The sequence below is a fragment of the Lepus europaeus genome, chromosome 15 (assembly GCF_033115175.1).
Source record: "Lepus europaeus isolate LE1 chromosome 15, mLepTim1.pri, whole genome shotgun sequence".
NCBI lineage: Eukaryota > Metazoa > Chordata > Mammalia > Lagomorpha > Leporidae > Lepus > Lepus europaeus.
Window position 1 is genome coordinate 4,166,268 of NC_084841.1, and position 20,648 is coordinate 4,186,915.

General features: G+C 56.7%; 1 protein-coding gene across 2 annotated transcripts in view; it reads left to right on the forward strand.

Annotated features, from left to right (window-relative positions):
* Positions 1 to 312: 312 nt before the first annotated feature.
* Positions 313 to 20,648, forward strand: part of TENT4A (terminal nucleotidyltransferase 4A) — a 43,154-nt gene continuing 22,818 nt past the window's right edge. For both annotated transcript variants that reach the window (XM_062211730.1, XM_062211731.1), the window contains exon 1: positions 313 to 1,023. In XM_062211730.1, the coding sequence (XP_062067714.1) occupies positions 335 to 1,023 (689 nt within the window). In that variant the 5' untranslated portion in view covers positions 313 to 334. The remainder of the gene's footprint in view (positions 1,024 to 20,648) is intronic.

A 20,648-nucleotide genomic window follows, 5' to 3' on the forward strand; every position in this document is an offset into this window, starting at 1 on the left:
GCCGCCGCCTCAGCAGCGAGCGTGACCGCGGCGCCGGCGCCTCCCGCGGCTCCCCCGGCCGCGCGGCGCCTGGGCCCGCCCCTCTCCGATGGCCTCTCCCCCCGGCCCGAGTGGAACGCAGCCGCCGCCGCGGCCCCCGCGCCCGCCCCGCGCCGCCTGAAGCGCCGCCCGCAGCCCGGAGCCGCCGCGGGACGCGCCGAGCGCCGGAGCGGCCTGCCGGGCCACGCCGACGCGAGCGGGGCGAGCCGCCCGTCCGTCCGTCCGTCCGTCCGCCGGCGCGCGCGGCCGGGCTCGGGGCGCGGCGGGGGCGGGGCCCCGCGGGGGCGGCGCGTGGATGGATCCGCGCGTGGCCTGGATCCAGCCCGAGCAGAAGGGGCCGGCCAATGCCCTGTGGATGCAGATCTGGGAGACCTCGCAGGGCGTGGGCCGCGGCGGCTCGGGCTTCGCGTCCTACTTCTGCCTCAACTCGCCGGCGCTGGACACGGCGGCCGCGGCGGGGGCGGCCGGGCGCGGCGGGGGCGGCGGCCCGGGCCCCGCGCTGCCCGCCGCGTCGCCCCCGCCGCCGCCGCCCGCGCCCGGCCCCGCCGCGCCCGCCGCGCTGCTCACGGCGCTGGGGCCCGCGGCCGAGGGCGCGCGGCGCCTGCACAAGTCGCCGTCGCTGTCGTCGTCGTCCTCGTCCTCGTCCAACGCCGAGTCGGGCGCCGAGAGCCCCGGCTGCTCCTCGTCGTCGTCCAGCAGCGCCTCGCTCGGCCGCGCGGGCGGCGGCGCCTTCTTCAACTTCGCCGACGGCGCGCCCAGCGGGCACCCCGGGCCGCGCGGCCCCGCGCCCGCCGGCTCCCCGCCGCAGCACCAGTTCCACCCGGGCCGCCGGAAACGCGAGAACAAGGCCAGCACCTACGGCCTCAACTACCTGCTGTCCGGCAGCCGCGCGGCGGCGCTGAGCGGAGGGGGCGGCCCCGGGGCGCAGGCGCCGCGGCCCGGCACGCCGTGGAAGAGCCGCGCGTACAGCCCGGGCATCCAGGGGTGAGTGCGCCGCACCTGCCGGGCCCGGCGTCGCGACCCCGCGGGGAAGGGCGGGGGGTCCTCGGCTCCTCTCCCTGGAAAGCGAGAGGTTCCTTTAGGAAGGGATGGCCGGCCCCGGAGGGTCTTGGAGCGGCCCCGTGCGGAAGGGGTCGCTGGCTCGCAGCGGCTTCAGGCTAGAAGGGGAGATGGGCACTTTCTCTCTCTTCCTCTCCGCCCCCCCCCCCCCCGCCCCAGGCAGCTTAGGGACCTCTTGTCTTAGAGGTGTGTATTTCATTGAATTGAAATTGCAGGGTGTTTGAGCTGCGCCGGGAGCTGGAGTCAGGGGAAGTTGTGTGTCTTTTTCAGAGAGCCCCTTTAAAAGATAACCAAGTTTCTGGTGGGATACAATTTAACCATCAGCGAATTTAGAAGGGGCTCCCCCCCCCCTTCTGTCGGAGGTCTGTACGCTTTAATTTCCTGCAGAAATTCACATAAAAAGTGCCCCCTGCAGATGTAAAACACTGGCCCGGAGCCTTGCGAGAGTGCGAGAGTCGCATATTCGTCTCCTGTGCTTGTTCACTGGGAGGTGCCGTTTTCGTTTTAAATATTTCAGGGCAGCGTAGAGGGGCTGAGCAGTTCAGTGGGAGTGTGGCGTCCGCACAGTGGATGAACGCCTAGAGGGAGGGCGTGTGTGTGTGTGTGTGTGTGTTGCCCCGGGGGAGATGCTCAGGTGCGATGGTGATGCTTTTCCAAGTGGAAACGCGGCATGGGTTCGGTTGGCACTTCAAGACCAGCTTTTCTTGCACAGTTCCTAGCCAACTTAAAAGCCACGTGAGGATTTCCCAGGCTATCAAAGTTGGACAGATGTCCCTAATTGCTAGGTGTTGGTTTTTTTTTTTTTTTTTCCATGAAATAGTTTCCCTTGTAGCTCCCACCAGTGTTTCACTGGGAGCATGTTGAAACACTGAAGCCATACCTCTAGAGGTTTGTTTGCTACAAGGTAAAAGCTTCCTGTTGGGCAACTTGTTTCACCTGGGTTGGAAGTGTTACTTTGTCCAATGCGCGGTGGTTAGGAGTCCAGTCTCCTACCTCCCCGGCCCCCAGGTCTTGGTGTAGGAATTGTGTGAGTGGAGCTGTGGGGAGCAGGTTCCTCCTGGTTGATGGCAGTACACCTGAGGCTGCTTGGGAGGGGCTCCAGGCTTTCCGGCTTGTTACATAGATGAAGGGGGCGCCGTGGGAAGTTGTGCGCGCTCCCGGCTCATCGAGAGTGTTGTGGCCCCGGCAGTGCTGAGCCACGGCGCCCTCACGCCTTCGGTCCCTTCACCTGGGGTCTGAAGGTGTCGCTCATCCGTAGCCAGTAGGCTTCTGGTCGACCTCAGTGTTGGCTCAGCTCGTGAGCCCACTGCACGCCAGGTGCTATGCTAGCGTCTGGGGCAGGGTTCAGCTTGGGGAATAGTGTCTTGATTCTGACCCCCAGACCTGGCCCTCCTTTGCATGCTCCCATCGGGTCCTCGGAGTGCTCCTAGCTGGGCAGACCTCCCTCCTCTGCCCGCTCTGACTGGTGGTCCGTTCACCAGGTGCTGTCCCCTTGGTCCTGTTCTTCCCTCCCTGCCTCAGCCTCTCGCAGACTTTAGTCACCTCTCTGGAGGTTGCTCAGACAGCCCCAGGGGGTGTCTTGCTTGCCCTCTGCCCCACCTCCCACCCCCAGAGTCCTCCCCTGTGCTGCCAGTGGGAGCAGAGTTTGATCCCCTTCAGCCGCTCCCACTCTTTGATGACACTGCCCCACCTCTGGGTTAGAGACCAGAGCCTGAGAGTCTGCGCCTGCTCCAGGGCCCCCTCTCTGTCAGCCTCCCCACCTGTTAGAACTCAGCGTAGAAGGAGCAGGGCCTAAGGCTTTGCAGGGGGCTCTGCAGCCAGCTGGGAGATCTGGTTTGGGCTGTGTGGGGGCTTGGTGGTGCCTCCTTGGGGCTCCCCGTTTCCCCTTGCCTGGTGACCTGTCCTTGCCTGTCTGTGTGGCACATGCCGTGCCTACAGGGCGGCCCCCAGTGCCTAGGGGAGGAGCCTGCTGGGATCCCCGCCGTGTGTCGGGAAGGGGGGTGCCCTCCGCGTGGTTCGCCAGGAAGGAAGCAGGCAAGCAGGCGAGCAGGCCTTGGTGACTGGGGAGGAAGTCCCTGATTATTTCCATGTGGGCTCTTGGTCTGTGGTGTCAAGAGCGAGCCCTGGAACTTGGGTCCCGTCCACCAGCTGCCCAGGGTGTAAGGCTGAGATTGAGGGCGTGCCCAGCCTGGACCTTGTTGGTGAGAAGGTGCTCACTTTGCGGTCCCAGGATGTGCCTGTCTGCCATCCTCCAGAAAGGATGTCCCTTGTCGCCGGGTGTGGCCGGAGTCTGGGCGGCATTGGCTGAACCCAGGTGGATCTGCCCTTGCCTCAGCCTGCAGCAACCTGCCCTGTGTGTCCTTTCCTGGAGGGAGCTTTCTTCTGTCTCTGGGAATCTAGTGAGTGGCCTGGCCTTGTGGGACCGCCAGGTGCTTCAGCCTCACGTGGGCTGAAGCAGCAGCAGCTGGAAGGAGCGTGGAGAAGGAGTGCTGGCTGTGGGGAGCTGCCGTTGCTGAGGTGGCTGCTTGGTGCTTAGCTGGACCCTCAGGCCTGTTTTGGGAGTGCTGTGCGTAGCGTGAGACCTGCTCCCCACCGGCTCCTGGCCTGGAGGTGACAGGTGTGTGTGGAGGCTCTCAGACTCTGCAGCCACTTCTGCATGCTCTCACGGCTGACCCTTCACCACCTGACCTGTTGCTGTCCTGGCCAGTCCTCGCAGCCACAGAAGCCTCCAGGGGTGAAAGGTGAGGCTGGGGGCATGGCCTGCAGAGACTCGGTGCTGTCCCTATTGGTGCTACAAAGCCCAGGTAGAGCCTCGCTGGACAGGAGGAGGTGCCTGCCCCGGCCCCCGCCTGCAGTTCAGGTGGGCCAGCAGGGTGCCGCAGTCAGATGCGGCCTCCTCTCTGCCAGGCTCTTGACGATATTTAACCTAGTGTTTTAACGTCTTCTAGTTCTCCAAAGACAGTTCCATTCCTGGCGTTTAGTCTGTGAGGAGCCAGCAGATGTGAATGCTTGTGGCACGTGGTCAGCCCACAGGGCCTCCACGTGGGCTGTGTCCCGCTCTGTGTGTGCTCTCAGGAGGGAGTCAGACCTTGGACGGGCAACCCAGATCCCTCCTCTCCCTCTGTGGCTGCCCTGATCTCTCGTGACATAAAGGGCAGCACATGTGACCTCCCCCCAAATGTCCTGGTGAGGCCCAGAGGGCGGGCGGGCAGAGGCTGTACAGGACCTACCATGGTGCATGATTGTCAGCGCTGGGCTTGCCCCCCTCACCCCTGTCCTGGAGACATCACAGGTGCACGGGGGAGGTTAGTGTGGGACCTGCCTCAGACAGGTGCACACATGTGCCCAGCTTCTTAGCTTCCATCCTCTGAGACCCCAAATGGAGAAGGGAGGGAGCAGGAATGACCAGACGACTCAGCCATGAGGGGACTTCAAAATATTCATGGGAAAAGTTGATTTTGGTGCGGAAATTTTGAAGTCCATGGAGTGTCTTCATAACATCCGTTTCCATGAACTTTCCAAAGACCTCTGTTTTCAGCTTTTGCACCGACTGTTGGTGAAATTGGGCCCCACTCAGCTGCCCCCCATGAATAATGGCAGCTCTCACTCCTGCCGCGTCTCTGTGTGACATTGGAAGTCTGGCACCGGCTGCTGGCTCTGACCGAGTCGAGGGGAGTTATGCTGGAGAACGGCTCCAACCACATGCTGGCTCCAGTGGGTCGTCTGCAGAGTTAGGACAGCTGGCACGTGGGGCTGCGAGAAGCACTTTGGAGAAGGGTGGAATATTAACGAGGATGGGAAAAGGGGAGGCCTTGGATGTTTGTGTGGAAAGTGGCCGTGCCTGCTCGTGCCGTGAGAGCAGACGGGGACAGTGGAGCCCTCATCCGCTGCTCTGCTGTGTGGGAAAGCGTGGCCTTCTTAGAAGTAGCTCATGCTCGTGACTCCCCTTTTTAAGGAAATTTAAGTATTTTAAAGTAGATAATTGTTAAGACTTACATTGGAAGGTAAAGTCTCAGACCGTGTTTGGTCGCCATTTGATGGGAGGCTCCGGTTCTCATTTTCAGTGGATCTCATTTTCAGAAGGATTACGGTCACCCCTATCAAGGAAGGACTTTTTGTGCCTTGGGTAGGTCTTGTGGTTTAGGATCTGATTTGCTAGTTGTGGGATAAAAAACACCAAAAAGCCTGTGATGTTCAGTTGCATAAACTTGATTTTGATGATGAAGGTAGGATTCAGGCCAGCGGGGAGAGGGAGAGTAAGTCAGCTTCGCCAGCCTCCCTGGGCACAGTAGAAGCCATGGGGTGGCCTGGTGGCGGGGGAGGGGTGGGGAAGCCTGGTGTGGCTCCTCCATGGTTTCTCTTTGGGGAAGCCACACCACCTCAGAAGCTCTGCAGGAGAGCAGTGCCCCTGAGCCAGCACCAGGCCCTTTGGTCTGACAGGTGCCCCGCATGCCGTGCCGTGTGCGCCATGTGCTCCAGTGAGATGGCCAGGGCGCCTTCTCAGCACCCCGAGGGGTGGGATTGAGATGCTGCTGACTAGTTCAGGTCTTATTCTTGAGGTTTCTGTGCTGCACTCGTTTTCTTTTTCTGTGTTGCAAGTTAACTGATACTCAGAGGCTTAGAACCGTGCTCGCTCGTCTGTCAGCTTCTGTGGGTCGGGCTCTGCAAGGCCTTGGCTGTGTTCGCATTGTGTTCCGGGTGCTCTTGTAAGTGCGTTCCGCTTGCTGGCAGAATTCCCTGTCTGCAGTTGTGGGACTGAGTCCTCTGATTGCTTTCTAGCTGCCAGCTGGTGGCCTGTTAGCTTTTTAAGGCCACCTGTACCCCCTGGCTTTTGGCCCCTTCCACGGTCAGATCAGCAAGGTGCTCTGAATCTGTCTGATGATGTCTCTGCCAGCTGAGGGCTCATGAGACTGGGTCAGGCCAGCCCGATTACCTGCCTGTCTTAAGATGGTGTAGCAGTGCGTGATCTCACCGGAGCCCCAGGCTCTGTGGCCAGGGTGGGGTGGGTGCTGCCCACCGCGGGTGCAGGCACTTTTTCACAGGCAGACTTCTCCTGTCGGGGAAGTGGAGCAAGAGGAGGCTGTGGTTTGTTGTCCAGGACGTCTGCCCTCGCCTGGACACCAGCCCATCTCCATGACTCTTGCGCATTGCCAGGCTGTCATCTGGCTCTGATTTCACTGCTGGACTCGGCAACGAGTGACCGTGCAAGCTGTGAGTGTCTCTCTGTGCCCGTCTCAGGCCGACTGTGCTTTAGAACATGGCATTAAAGAAAAGTTCACAGAAAAGCAAGGTGAAGAAGAGCGAATATGGTGATCGGCAAGTGCTGTCCTTGAGGTGTCCTGGGCTGGCTAGCTTAGGAAAGGGACATTCCTGTGAGGGCGGTAGATCAGGAATCCAGTGCTAAGGGCACAGCGGTCTGTCTTTGCTTGTCCTGCAAGCGCACGTTTGTGGGAAGGGAGACTGCCCTAGGACTTCTGCTCAGAGCACCTGCCTCCTTCCAGGGGAGCCAGAAGACCCCTCATGGCTCTTGCCAGCTGTTTGTCCGCTCCTGTAGAGTTGCAGCCCTTACAGTTGGGCCTACACGTGGAGCCTGGCCCCTGGTTCCTGAGTCGGTTAGGGAAGGAGAGTGGTGTCTCTGCCTGTGGGTAGACACTGCTACGTGAATGTCAGCAGCGGTGGGGAGAATGTTCTTCTGTGTGAGAACTCGTGGATTTGATTGCCGACTCTGAAGTTCAAGTGTGCAGAATGTTAACTCTATTGCCGTTTACCCATTTGCTTTCCCTGAGAGTAGCTAAACATTTACAGTTTTATGCCTTGCATCATAGAAAGCAAAATCTGAAAAAATTGAAAAAAAAAATTCTCTGCTGTGTTTGAAAGAGATCCCAATACGTTTTAGCTTTTTGTGTTGCTATTAAGTGGAACACCTATAAAAAATTAGAAAACTTGGAAAATATACAGGTGAATCACCCGAAGGACCCCTAGCTGAGTGTCCTGTGAGCCTGGCGTGGGCCGTGTGCACCCTGTTTGTTGGCAGCAAGCAAGGGGCTGAGCTGCCCTGTGGGTCTGTGTGGAGCATGGACCGTGGCTGAGCCAGCGGGTGGACTAGATGGGAGCAGCCCAAGGGGCCTGTTGGGGGGGAATGTCTGGTGGGAGCACCACTCCTGCTGCTGTGGGCTGCAGCTCTCGCCATTCAGCTCTCCAGTGGCTTCAGGCTGGCATTCATCTCCTGGGTAAGAGCGTGTGGGTGTAGATGATTTCTAGCTTCCCATGTTTCATTCAGATCATCACAGCCTTTCTGGAGTCCTGTCGAGCTGAAGGAATGGCTCAGGTGCAGTAGTATGAAGGAAATGAAAAGTCAGGTTATTTCCCTGTCTGCCCAAGTTGTCTGGCTGTATCTGTCTTCCAGCACTGGAGGTGCCCTTGGCCTTCAGAGTTCGCTGGGTTAGCCCACATCGTGCATCCACCTCCAGGTCTGGTTCTGGTTAGCTTCCTAAGGGGTTTCTTACTACTACTACTAGGAATATTACCACCTCTTCTTCTTTTTATTCTTCTTTTAGAGACTTATTTATTTGAAAGGCAGAGTTAGAGAGAGGGAGAGACTGATCTTCCACGTGCTGGCTCACTCTCCAAAGGCTGCAGTGGTGGGGGTTGGGCCAGGCCGAAGCCAGGAGCTTCATCTGGTCTCCCATGTGGGTGCAGGGACCCAGGCACTTGGGCCATCTTCCACTGCTTTTCCAGGCACATCAGCAGGGAGCTGGATTGGAAGTGGAGCAGCCGGGACTCCAGCCAGTGCCTGTATGGGATGCTGGTGCTGCAGGCGGTGGCTTAACCCGCTGCACCACAGTGCTGACCGGGGTTCCAGCTTCTGAGCCCCAGCTTCCCTTTCTTGTAAGCAGGGCCTGTGACATCCTGTTCACAGGGTGTGCATCAAATAAAGACGACTTGGAAGCACTTCGTGAATTGTCACGTGAGGGATTAAAAAAGCTGCCCCTTCCTTCTCTCTTCTCTCGGGAAATTGAAACCAAAAATTAGGTTCTTCCTGTTGCCAGCTGGCCGGGAAATGCCTTTCTCTTGGTTTTTGAAAATACAGACAAGTGGCTCTCTCAGGCCAAGACTTTTCTGTTGGAGAAACCGCTGAAGACTGAGCCGGGGACAGCTGGAGCCCGATGTGTCGCTGCGGAATACTCCTCTTTCTGCATGAAGCGATGCCTCTCTGGGTTTTAGAGCTTTCGACAGTGCTGTAGTCATTATCTTCATACAGCTTTTTTTTTTTTTTTTTTTTTGACAGGCAGAGTGGACAGTGAGAGAGAGAGACAGAGAGAAAGGTCTTCCTTTTTGCCGTTGGTTCACCCTCCAATGGCCGCTGCGGCCGGCGCATTGTGCTGATCTGAAGCCAGGAGCCAGGTGCTTCTCCTGGTCTCCCATGCGGGTGCAGGGCCCAAGCACTTGGGCCATCCTCCACTGCACTCCCGGGCCATAGCAGAGAGCTGGCCTGGAAGAGGAGCAACCGGGATAGAATCCGGCGCCCCAACTGGGACTAGAACCCGGTGTGCCGGCGCCGCAAGGCGGAGGATTAGCCTGTTAAGCCACGGCGCCGGCCCTTCATACAGCTTTAAAGGAAGAATCTTACCTTCCCAGAGCTTATGGGTGCTCCTGGTGGCCGGTGTCAGGTGCGCCTCACCTGCTATGTGCAGCCTGCAGTTCACTGTGTGTGCAGGAGTGGGTGTGGTGTTAGTTCTGTGAGCTCCTGGCAGCTTCTAGCGGAGTGTTGTGGAAAGTAACAGTAAGGGACAGGAACTGCTGGCAGGCGGGGGCCAGCCCTGACCAGTGCAGGTGGGAGAGCTCTGGGTTTATTCTGCACAGGCGGTTGCTGCTAGCCTTGAGTGGCTGTGGAGTGCTTGAAATGGCACTACTGCGCCCGAAGACTTGAGCTCTGATTTCACTTCAGTTTAAGTTGCCATGGATTTGGACAGGACCATGCTAGCCTGACTTTAGACTATTGGGAACACGGGGTTTGATTCGGTAACTTGCTGGAATAAATTTAACTCAAACAACAGTCCCTAAAGCTGTGTTGCTCGGCAGGGTACCCCTGGGAAAGCTCTAGAAACTGCCTCTGACTTTCCAATGCCAATCCTTTCCACAAAGCTGCTGTTTTAGTAACACACAGAGCATAAGGTGGAGCAGGCAGGTGATGAGCTCACCAGTGTGTAGTTCTCTGGGGCTTGGCTCTGTGCATGTTTGCCCCTAGGGTTCCCAGAGCATGTCCCCAAAACAAGCACTAGAATATCTATATCCTAGACAGAAAACCAAAGCCTAGACAAGGCCAGCGTGATCTGGCAAGAGATGCTGCACTGTGAAATGTCAGTCCAGAGCTGCTGTCTGGGTACTGCAAGCAGTGTTAATGAAGGAGGCATCCACAGGACATGGGCTGTGTGTGGCTGGCTCTGCAAACCTGGGTAAAGTACGTTGAAAGAAGGCCTTTGCTTTTTCCTCCACAAAAGGATCCTAGGTCACATGTGTGAAATTCCTCCTGTGAGGACGTGCTGACAGGCAGCGCCAAGGAGGATGCTGGAGCAATCAGGGGGACAGGCAGCCACGTGCTGTCCAGGGGCACTCGGGCTGGAGGGAGGCTGCAGCCGGAGCAGGGCTCCCGCTGTGTGGAGTGCCCTCAGAGGCTGCGTTCTGTGGGAAAGGGAGCAGTGGATGAGCTGCTGACATGCTGACTGATCTGACGACAGTGAGCGGACGGAAGCAGGCCCCGCAGTCGTGCGGTGCTCACCTGCATCCTCAGGTCCCCTTGACGGGAGCTCACTCCAGGAGAGGAGCCTCAGGAGGCGCGAGCACGTTGCCCGCGGCGCACTGCGGAAAGCCAGTGCGGCTCACCGCTGCCTCCCTCAGAGGGAGCTGGGGGTCTGAGACGGGCGAGAGGCAAGACCAGGCAGAGACGGGAGCATGGACTCCGAGACACGTGCTAGAGGGTGGGCCTGTGAGAACTGACCAGCGGGGTCAAGGCTTGCCGACAGTGAGGCCCGTCAGGCTCCGAGGACGGCCGCGGGAAGTAGAAGGGCTGAGGACCGGGACGGTGACTCACCGTTCAGAGCTCCCTTGTCCTGAGGCCATCCCTGCTGTGCTGCCTTGGGCAGTGTCTCCTGTGCTCCTCCTGGAGAGGATGCGGTTCTCGCTGCATGGGAGCAGCGAGGCCTAGGGGCCACCGGGCAAGCTGCGCACAGCAGTGTTGGAGCTGAGGCCATCTTGCAGCCTGCCTTCTAACCGCTGAAATTGTGGTGCAAGAGAGGGAGTGGGCCACAGAGGTAGGGGACAGGAAGGGGACACTGACTCGCGCTGCGATCCAGTGCTGGGTCCACAGACCATCTGGCTGCTTGGGAGAGACCACAGAGGCTGCCGTGAAGGTCTGTCCCAGGGCCGCACAATCTGGTTCCCAGACATGGGCAGCGGGGCCCTAGTGTCCCCCAAAGAGACCCAAGAGCGGCTTTCTAGAAAGCAGATGGCAGAGCGGGGTGCTGCGCCCCGACAGTGAGGAGCGGCTGGATGACAAGGGTGGGACGCCGTGTTGTGCCCCTGGGCCCCTGCAGCTCTCTGTCCTGGGCACCTCAGAGTTGGAGGTGGTTTCTGAAAGAGCTTTAGTCTCTTTGAAAATTGACGATGTGGTTTTTCTGAAACTGATTCATGCTTTTGTTTCTTTAAAAAAGTAGAAAGCTTTAAAATCACTCACTCCGACCACCCAGAGAACCAGTTTGCTGTGAGGTAACTGCTGTTGCACACCCCTCTCTCAGCCCATGTGCTGTGATCAGCAGAAATTCTCCCATGAGCATTCATGGTGTCCTGGAAGGAAGTTTGTTAAATTATTAATTTTGCTTGAAAGTGAGAGATGTTCAACTTCAGCTAGAAATACTAGTTTCTAAGAGAGATTGCTGAGACCAAGAACACAAAAACACAAACTTTCAAGTGCCTCAGTGCAAAAGCGTCAGAGTGAGCGTTTTGGTGAAACACTGGCAGGCTGCTGTGTGGCTTGCAGAGGTCGTCCATCTTGATTTGCACTGTTACTTTTGTGTCGCCAGGAGTTTTAGTACTGGCACTTTGTTCTGTGGTATTAACCGCCAGCGTTCATTAAGTGTGTTATCTCTGTGGAATCGCTAAATCCTCAGAGCAAGGCTGTAAGGGGGTGCAAGCATCTTGGTGTCCATATGGGGAAACTGAGTCCCAGAGCAGCTCAGGGTCTTGTGCAGTCCCTGCCCTGACCTGGGCAGTGCCTCTTTCTGAGGTTCTATGGTCCCACCTCTGCCCATATGTCTTCCCACTCCACGCTCGCCTCCAGGCCTCTGCCTAAACGCCGCTGGATTCCAGGTTTCTTCCTTTCTTTTCTTCTTCTTCTTCTTCTTTTTTTTTTTTTTTTACTGATTTATTTTTTTATTTGAAAGAGTTACACAGAGAGAGGAGAGGCAGTGGGGAGGAGGGGACGTCCATCTGCTGGTTCACTTGGCAGTTGGCCGCAGTGGCTGGAGTTGTGCTGATCCAAAACCAGGAGCCAGGAGCTTCTTCCAGGTCTCTCCCACGTGGGTGCAGGGCCCCAAGCACTTGGGTCATCTTCTGCTGCTTTCCCAGGCCATAGCAGAGAGCTGGGTCAGAAGTGGAGCAGCCAGCACTTGAACTGGCACCCATATGGGATGCCAGCATTGCAGGTGGTGGCTTTACCTGCTACGGCACAGTGCCGGCCCCTGGATTCCAGGTTAACACAGAGAACAAGAGAGAACTTCCATCCACTGGTTCACTCCCCAAATGGTTGCAACTGCCTGAGCTGGGCCATGCTGAAGCCGGGAGCCTGGAACTTCAAATGGGTCTCCCACGTAGAAGACAGGGACCCAAGTGCTTGGGACATCTGCTGCATTCCCAGGCATGTTAGCATGGAGCTGGATTGGAATTGGAACATCCAGGACACAAACCTGCACTTTTAGGGCTTGCCAGTGTGGCAGTTAGCTGCTTAACCCTCTGTCCCACAGCCAGCCCCTGCAGGTTCTTTGATTCAGGGTGGGAGGAGTGGGCGGGGCTGCACCTTTGTGCTGCCTCGCATGCACTGATGAGCTTTGCAAGGCAGGCATCCCTAGTATCCTCTGACTGTGACCTGTGCTGCTTCTCTGTGACCCGCTGTCTGCTTTCCCCCTTGAGACCCAGTCTTCCACTCTTCACTCCGCATCCCCGGGAGCTGCTGCCAGTAGCTTCTTATGGGTGTGGAATGGTCCAGTTTTTGAAGAAGAGCTGAGTTGGGTTGCATTCTCTACTGAACAGTAGGCTGACTTGCTCTGTGATTCTTGACCTTCCTCGACCTCTGCTCTCATACATGCCCCGCCTTGTCTCGGACTTGGAGTGTTGTGAGCCTGAGGTGGGACAGTGGGTTCCGGGGGGGCGGTTGGGTCTGACTGCACACCTGTGCTGGACACGCCTCTGATCCTCTGCTGCTGGCTGCTGGCCAGTTCATCCTGGACTCCAGCGCCTGGGAGCCTGCGGCTGTTGAATCTGATACTTTGTGAATGGTTTTATCTTCTTGTGGGTGGGAGTGTGAGTCCCTCCAGGCCTCCTGGCTTCACTGGGTGGCTTTATCATTTCCACTTCCTGCCAGTCTCACTTGACAGCGCAGGGGCCTGTCAACCCTGCTTACTGACTTGTCCTCAGCACCAAGTTTTTCTGTGCAAGGCTCTCTAGTGCTTTTCCTCCCAGATCCTTAACTTACATGTTTTTCTTGCTGAGATTTTTCTTAAGTTTTATTCATTTATTTGAAAGAGTTATAGGCAGTGAGGGAGAGACAAAGAAAGATCGGGGACTGACGCTGTGGGGTAGTAGGCTAAGCCTCTGCCTGTGGTGCTGTAATCCCATATGGGCTCCTGTTTGTGTCCCAGCTGCTCCTCTTCCAATCCAGCTCTCTGCTATGGCCTGGGAAAGCAGCAGAAGATGGCCCAAGTGCTTGGGCCCCTGCACTTGTATGGGAGACCTGGAGGAAGCTCCTGGCTTTGGATCGGCTCTGCTTTGTCCATCCATTGTGGCTATCTGGGGAGTGGACCAGCAGATGGAAGTCCTTTCTCTCTGTCTCTGTCTCTGTCTCTCTCTCTCTCTCTAATTTTACCTCTCAAAGCAATGAAAAATCTTAAAAAAAAAAAAAAAAAAAAAAAAAAAAAAAAGATCTGCCATCCAACCATGGATTCACTCCCCAGATGGCCATAACGGCCAGGGCTGGGCCAAGCCCAGCTTCATCTGGAGACCTTCATCTGGATCTCTCATGTAGGTGGCAGGGACCCAAACACTTGGGCCATCTTCTGCTTTCCCAGGCCTTTAGCAGGGAGCTGGATTGGAAGTGGGGCAGCCAGAACATGCACTGGCACGGACATGGATGCTGGTGTTGCAGCCAGTGGCTTTGTGCACGGTGCTGCAACACCAGCCCTGACTTCGTTGTTTGTACTGTGAGCTAGACCATTCTTCTTCTGCTCTCTTTGTCCCCGTGTCTCTCCCTCCCGTCCGTCCGTCCACCCGCCCATCAGTTCTTCTTGGTATGTTTACGTGATTGCCCATCTCTGTGCTCATTCCATGAGGATGTTCGTATGCCCTTTCCACTCTCCCCAGGAATATACTCTTCCAGCCTGGACTCCAGGTTTGTGGCCTATCTTTGGCCCGTCTTTCTGAGCCTGATGGCACCAGATGGTGGAGAGCAGAGGCTTAGGGGGAGTCAGGCCACCCTTGCTGGGGCCTGGCTTCTGTTTCCTGAGTTGTTTGGGCTTCCTGGGTCTTAGTTTTTGGGTCCTGTCTTTCATGGCACTTGGTTAGCTCAGTGCCTATGGTTTCTTGTCTGCACTGTTGTCACCGTGGGAGATGCTGGGGACGAGGGCTCACTTCTGGGTTTAGATTCAGGTTGAGCTGCCTTCCTCCGGGCTCACCCCACTTTGGGAGCTTGTCCCACAGTCCCTTCTGCCAGAACGCTGTCCCCACCTTTGTGTGGGGCTGCTGCCCATCCTTTGCCTCTCCGCGCCAGTGCCAGCTCTCCGGAGGCCCTGCTGCCCACTCCACCTCAAGCAGCTACAGCTGTGGACATCTGCAGAGCAGCTTTTCGGTTTACTTTGGTTACTGTCTCCACCTCTTATGGGGCAGCCACCCTCCCGATAGAAACTGCGAGCCGGACCTGCCTTTGTTTTATGCTACTCACCGCTCTACCGCCACCATTGGAATCGTGCCTGTCCCAGAGTGGGGCCATAAAGCCGCGTTCTCCACCTCAGGGTTGACCTGGACCTTTGGCTCCTCTGAATTCTCTCTGCTCGCTCTTTTCCTTCTTTCTATATTTTTTGTAATTTCCTAGCTTGTGTTGTCTTTTTTTTTTGGACAGGCAGAGTAGATAGTGAGAGAGAGAGACAGAGAGAAAGGTCTTCCTTTTTGCCGTTGGTTCACCCTCCAATGGCTGCTACGGCCGGCGCATCTCGCCAATCCGAAGCCAGGAGCCAGGTGCTTCTCCTGGTCTCCCATGCGGGTGCAGGGCCCAAGGACTTGGGCCATCCTCCACTGCACTCCCGGGCCATAGCAGAGAGCTGGCCTGGAAGAGGGGCAACCGGGATAGAATCCGGCGCCCCAACCGGGACTAGAACCCGGTGTGCCGGCGCCGCAAGGCGGAGGATTAGCCTGTTAAGCCACGGTGCCGGCCCTTGTGTTGTCTTTTTCTTCCAGCTTTTCTTCTGTCAGGAGTTGAGGAGGTGCTGCCGAGCTCTGCAGCTGCCCCACAGGGCTCGTGCCAGGGCGTGGCTGAGGCGGGTCACTGGACCTCAGAGCCGTCTGTAGGATGGGATGGCAGTGGTGTTCACCAGGCTTGTGGTGGAGTGTGTCTACTGGATGAGGAAGCAGATGGAGTCAGCTAATAATCAAAACACTGACCTGATGGCATCACCAGTGAATTTCAGCAGGTTTTCCCACGAGGCCTGAATGCAGCCTCAGAGTCCTGGCAGCGGCGGCCATGGTAGAGAGAGCCGGGTGGCATCTCTGGTGGGGAGGCTGCTGCAGGAGCGCCTCTGTCGGGTGCTTTGCTGGTGTTCCGTTGTCAGGATTGTGGGAAAGCTTTTTCCAGGGGACACATGTGCTGCAGTGTGGAGTCAGTTCCTACATCAGCACCTTGAGCTGACACCGTGAAGTTTAGAGCTGAGGGGTCTGTGGCCTTGCTGGACTTAGGACCAGGCCAGTCACAGAAGACTGGAGGACAGACCACTTCATGTCAGGACCTACAGAACATGGGCGGCAGAGCCCAGGAGGGCCTGTGGAGGCCAGGACAGGTAGTTTATCAAGAAACTTAGTAAGACGGTGCCCATGTCTGCTCTTTGGCCCTTGTGGGTAAGGTAATAGCGTTAGTTGGGTGAAATAACATTTTGTTAGGATGATAAAAGAAATCATTACTTAAGAAAATTTGCAAAGTGCAGAAAAGAGAGTTCCTATAATTTTGCTATTGTTAACATCTGAGCGTTTTTTTCCATGATTTTTAATGCTGCATTAAATATTTACGAGTGTATCACTTTGTATTTGTTTGCTTCCATCAAATTCTACAGGACTGTTTCCTCCTGCCCTCAGAAAGCTCCTTTAACCAGTTTTCAAGTATTGTGGAGATGTGCATGATTTCCTGAACACCAGGGGAGTTAAGTTTATAACTTCTCGCTGTGAAAGGCCACTTCCTCAGCATGGCTTCTGTCCAGCTCATTAGCGTGGAGCTCAAGTAGAAGAGATTCACGGCTCTGGACCTGAGGCCTGGTCAGGTGGTCCTGGGCCAGTTGCCATCTGTCTTAACAATCTTGCTTTTCTCATCTGTATTGGGCTCAAAGACTGGTGGATCTTGAAAATGCCAGTCATGCAGGTATTGCGCAGAAGTCCTCAAATCCATAGTGTTGGGCTCCTGGCTCTCATTGTGTGTTGCTGCCCCAAAGGTGATGCTGTCGTCTTCTGTCAGCATAAGCACATCTGGAAAGGTAACAGAAAATACTGCTCAAGTGACCCAGGTAGTTACCTGAGCGAGCAGTGTGGCTGGGGGGGGCGGGGGCAGCCTCCACACACAGCCATGATCCTACATGGTGTGCATCCCGAGCACGTGTGGCTGGGGGGGGCAGCCTCCACACGCAGCCACGAGCCTTCATGGTGTGCATCCCGAGCACGTGTGGCTGGGGGGGGCAGCCTCCACACGCAGCCATGATCCTACACGGTGTTCATCCCGAGCACATGTGGCTGGGGGGGCAGCCTCCACACGCAGCCACGAGCCTTCATGGTGTGCATCCCGAGCACGTGTGGCTGGGGGGGGCAGCCTCCACACGCAGCCATGATCCTACATGGTGTGCATCCCGAGCACGTGTGGCTGGGGGGGCAGCCTCCACACGCAGCCATGATCCTACACGGTGTGCATCCCGAGCACGTGTGGCTGGGGGGGCAGCCTCCACACGCAGCCACGAGCCTTCATGGTGTGCATCCCGAGCACGTGTGGCTGGGGGGGCAGCCTCCACACGCAGCCATGATCCTACATGGTGTGCATCCCGAGCACGTGTGGCTGGGGGGGCAGCCTCCACACGCAGCCATGATCCTACACGGTGTGCATCCCGAGCACGTGTGGCTTGGGGGGGCAGCCTCCGCACGCAGCCACGAGTCTTCATGGTGTGCATCCCGAGCACGTGTGGCTGGGGGGGGGGGGGCAGCCTCCACACGCAGCCACGAGCCTTCATGGTGTGCATCCCGAGCACGTGTGGCTGGGGGGGGGGCAGCCTCCACACGCAGCCATGATCCTACACGGTGTTCATCCCGAGCACATGTGGCTGGGGGGGCAGCCTCCACACGCAGCCATGATCCTACACAGTGCGTGTCCCCAAGCTGGCTTGCAGCAGTCAGTTGCCATGCTGTGGCCCCAAGGCAGTGGGGGAAGAGCCAGCTATCATGGTCTGGTGAGGCCCCTTTTGGCTGTGAGCCCCAGCAGCTCCCCTGGCTGCCTACTCTTCCAGGCTACCTGCCTGTCTTCAATTGCACCTTCAGACCCAGTGTGTGGTGACCAAGCCCTGGCTGCCTTTTGCTCTGAGGTGGATTAATCAGGCCGCATGTCTCCCTTGGAGTTGCACCTGTGGTGCGGGTGGGTCTTGGCTTGTGATGTGCTGTGGCTTAGTACCGGTTCCGAGTGGCTCCCTCACCGCCCAGTGCCTGTCCTCTGCCTTCTGAGGTGCTGGGGCTGATTCCATCCTGGCCTGGGCCTCACTGCAGCTCCCTCTGCAGACACTGCAGCCACAGGTACTTTTTCTGTAGCAGAGAGTTTAGAAGATTTGCAGACTCCCAGGTTCAATGCCATGGCTCAATAGAAGCCTCTGGTGTCTAAGCTCTTGTTTTCTATTCTGAAAGGAACAGAAGCTTGATGTGGCTCATTCTCCTCTGGCCCCAGGCCTCTGCCAGGCAGAAGAGGCTGTGTCCCCCGGCATGCACAGGGCCCCCTCTGAGGGGCCCTCCGTCATTGCCTGCTCCAGTACATGCAACTGATTCCAGGAGGGTCCTGGGAGAGAAGCAGGGAGAAGGCCCGCTTTTCCTGGGAGTGGAGTGTGTGTGGATCACGGTTGCCACATCCATTCCGAAGCTGCAGGCCTTCTGCCCTGGCTGTTTGGTGATTGCTCGGTGGTCTTAAACTTGCTGCCCCAAGCTGGCTTTGGCTGCTGCACAGAGCGTGCCCCACGGAGCTTGCACGCCTCCTGGCATAGCTCCTCCGGTGCTGTTCCTGCTCCTGCTCTTTCTCCCCCTTCCCCCTTCTCTGGCTGCTGCCGCTGCAGCTGCTGGGGGGTGTGTGCTCCTCCTGCCTGTGGCGCGGTGGTTGGGCCCTGCTTCTGCAGCACTTCCTCCCTGGGGCCTTGCCTGCACTTCCATTCATATTTGGGCCCTGCCTAAGTGAGCAGGGGCTGAGACAGGCTCTGATGGCAGCTGACAGGGCGCCCTGGAGCCATTAGGATTCTCATTTAAAGTTTCCATTTTTAGAAAATCCCCCTTTGAAAGCCTGATTCAAGGATTTCTAATTTGTGCAGAAACTAGCTGCCTTTTAGTGTAGGTAGCAGTGACTTAGGATGAGCTCAGTAGCTGTGTCGCCATTGGACGGATGCTGTCGAGAGACTCGTTCACCCTCAGCCCAGGAGAGGAAGCCATCCTGTCACTGCCTCCAGGGTGCCTGCCCTTGCCGCTTACGTAGCTTGTCTATCTACCCACCCTTCCTTCTGTCCTTAGGATTTATTTATTTGAAAGAACCACAGCGAAAAGGGGAGAGAGCGTCCATCTGCTGGTTCAATTCTCAAATGGCCTCAACAACAAGGGCTGAGCCAGGCAGGAGCCAGGAGCTTCATCCGGCCTCCCACATGGATGGCAGGGCCCTAACTACTTGGGCTGCCACCTGCTGATTTTCCCAGGCCATTAGTAGGGAGCTGGATTGGGTATGGAGCAGCTGGGACATGAACCGGCACCCATACTGAAGGCCAGCATCACAGGTGGTGACACCCTCTGCACCACAATGCCGGCCCTAGTGCGCATTCTTTCTTCCTAGGAAAGAGAAACGCCAGTCCAGACCCTGCGCCTGCAACACGGTGGTTTTTGTTGTACTGTTAGTGCGTCCAAGCGTGTTATACAATCCATGAAACTGCAGTGGTTGACGCCACGTGTTTTCACTGAGGCATTGTTTTTTGGCAAAAAATGCGGACGGTGAACATTGTGGAGCAATGGTGAAGGCACTCCGATGTCAGAGAAACTGCTCTTTTAAGGCTTTGAAGAGTGAGCTGGAGCGAGGAGGGAATACATTGCCAGTTGATGACAATTTCCGGCATTTCCTGCTGCATTTGACATTGTAGTAGAGAAGGCTGGGGACTGAAGTATAGGTCGTGGGATGGCTTTTCCCTTAGTATTTGAAGTTGACGTGGATCATGAAGGAGTGTTAAAGATAACCTAAGGCCCAGGACTAGCAGTGGACAGAGCTGGACTCAAGTCAGTGACTTGGGAGCAGTGGAAGCAGCAGCACTTTAAGGTCACAGCTGCCCCTGTGAAGCGGCTACGTTCCTGTAACCGTGTCAGAGGCTCGGTCTCTCTGGCGTTTTTTCCCAGTAGAAAACATTGAATGAACTCTGTTCTTTGGCCATCAGCTTGCTTGGAAGAAGCAATTGGGTTTGCGCGTTTCTTTTCCAGTAGAAAACATTGAATGAACTCTGTTCTTTGGCCATCAGCTTGCTTGGAAGAAGCCACTGGGTTTGCCATCTAGGGGGATAACCTCAGCGTGAACCCACTCTGTGTTCCCCACACAGACTGGTGAGACCTACCTTTGGGTGTGTGTCTTCTGCTCCTGCCCTTGCCTCCAGGCTGTGGTCACTGCCTCTGTGCCCCTTCGGCCGTTGTTGGGCTGAGTACACAGATGTCTCCTTTCAGCTGCTTGATTGCCAGGCACTGGGCTGCGTGTCATCTCCCTGGTGGCTGAGGCCACCTGGGAAGCCAGGGACCAGGCTTCCTTGGCCTTGGTGCAGCTTTGGACCAGGTTGGGAGCGCCGCCGTCCCAGCACTCAGTTTCTTCCTGCTCATCAGCGACCTTACTGGCTGTGGGTGATGCGTTTGCCACCAGCTCCACGGCCCCCAGTCGGCATCCATGGGTGTTTCCAGCAGGCGTGTACCAGACACTGATCATGATGGTTGGCAGTAGCAGCAGAAGTCTGAAAAAGTTTCTAAAAATGGAGGAGTTAGTCAGCTCTGCAGTGGGTTGGCATTCTTAAAAGGTGATGGTTGTAAATGAGAATTAGTTACTCTTTTATTTATTTATTTATTTATTTTTTTGACAAGCAGAGTGGACAGTGAGAGAGACAGAGAGAAAGGTCTTCCTTTTTGCCGTTGGTTTACCCTCCAATGGCCGCTGTGGCTGGCGTACCACACTGATCCGAAGGCAGGAGCCAGGTGCTTCTCCTGGTCTCCCATGGGGTGCAGTGCCCAAGCACTTGGGCCATCCTCCACTGCACTCCCGGGCCATAGCAGAGAGCTGGACTGGAAGAGGGCAACCAGGACAGAATCCGGCGCCCCGACCAGGACTAGAACCCGGTGTGCCGGCGCCGCAAGGCGGAGGATTAGCCTGTTGAGCTACGGTGCCGGCCAGAGAATTAGTTACTCTTGTTTTTCAATGAACTTTTTTTTTTAAAAAATATTTATTTATTTGAGAGAGTTAACACAGAGGAGAGGCAGAGAGAGGGGTCTTCCATCCACTGGTTCACTCCCCAGTTGGCTGCAACAGCTGGAGCTGAGCTGATCTGAAGCCAGAAGCTTCTTCTGGGTCTTCCACTTGGGTGCAGGGGCCCGAGGACTTGGGCCATCTTCTACTGCTTTCCCAGGCCACAGCAGAGAGCTGGATCAGAAGTGGAGCAGCCGGGACTGGAACCAGCGCCCATATGGGATGCCAGCATTGCAGGCAGTGGCTTTCCCTGCTGCGCCACAGTGCTGGCCCCTTTCAAAGAAAGTACACTAGAAAATGCTTTAGAATTATGTTCCCT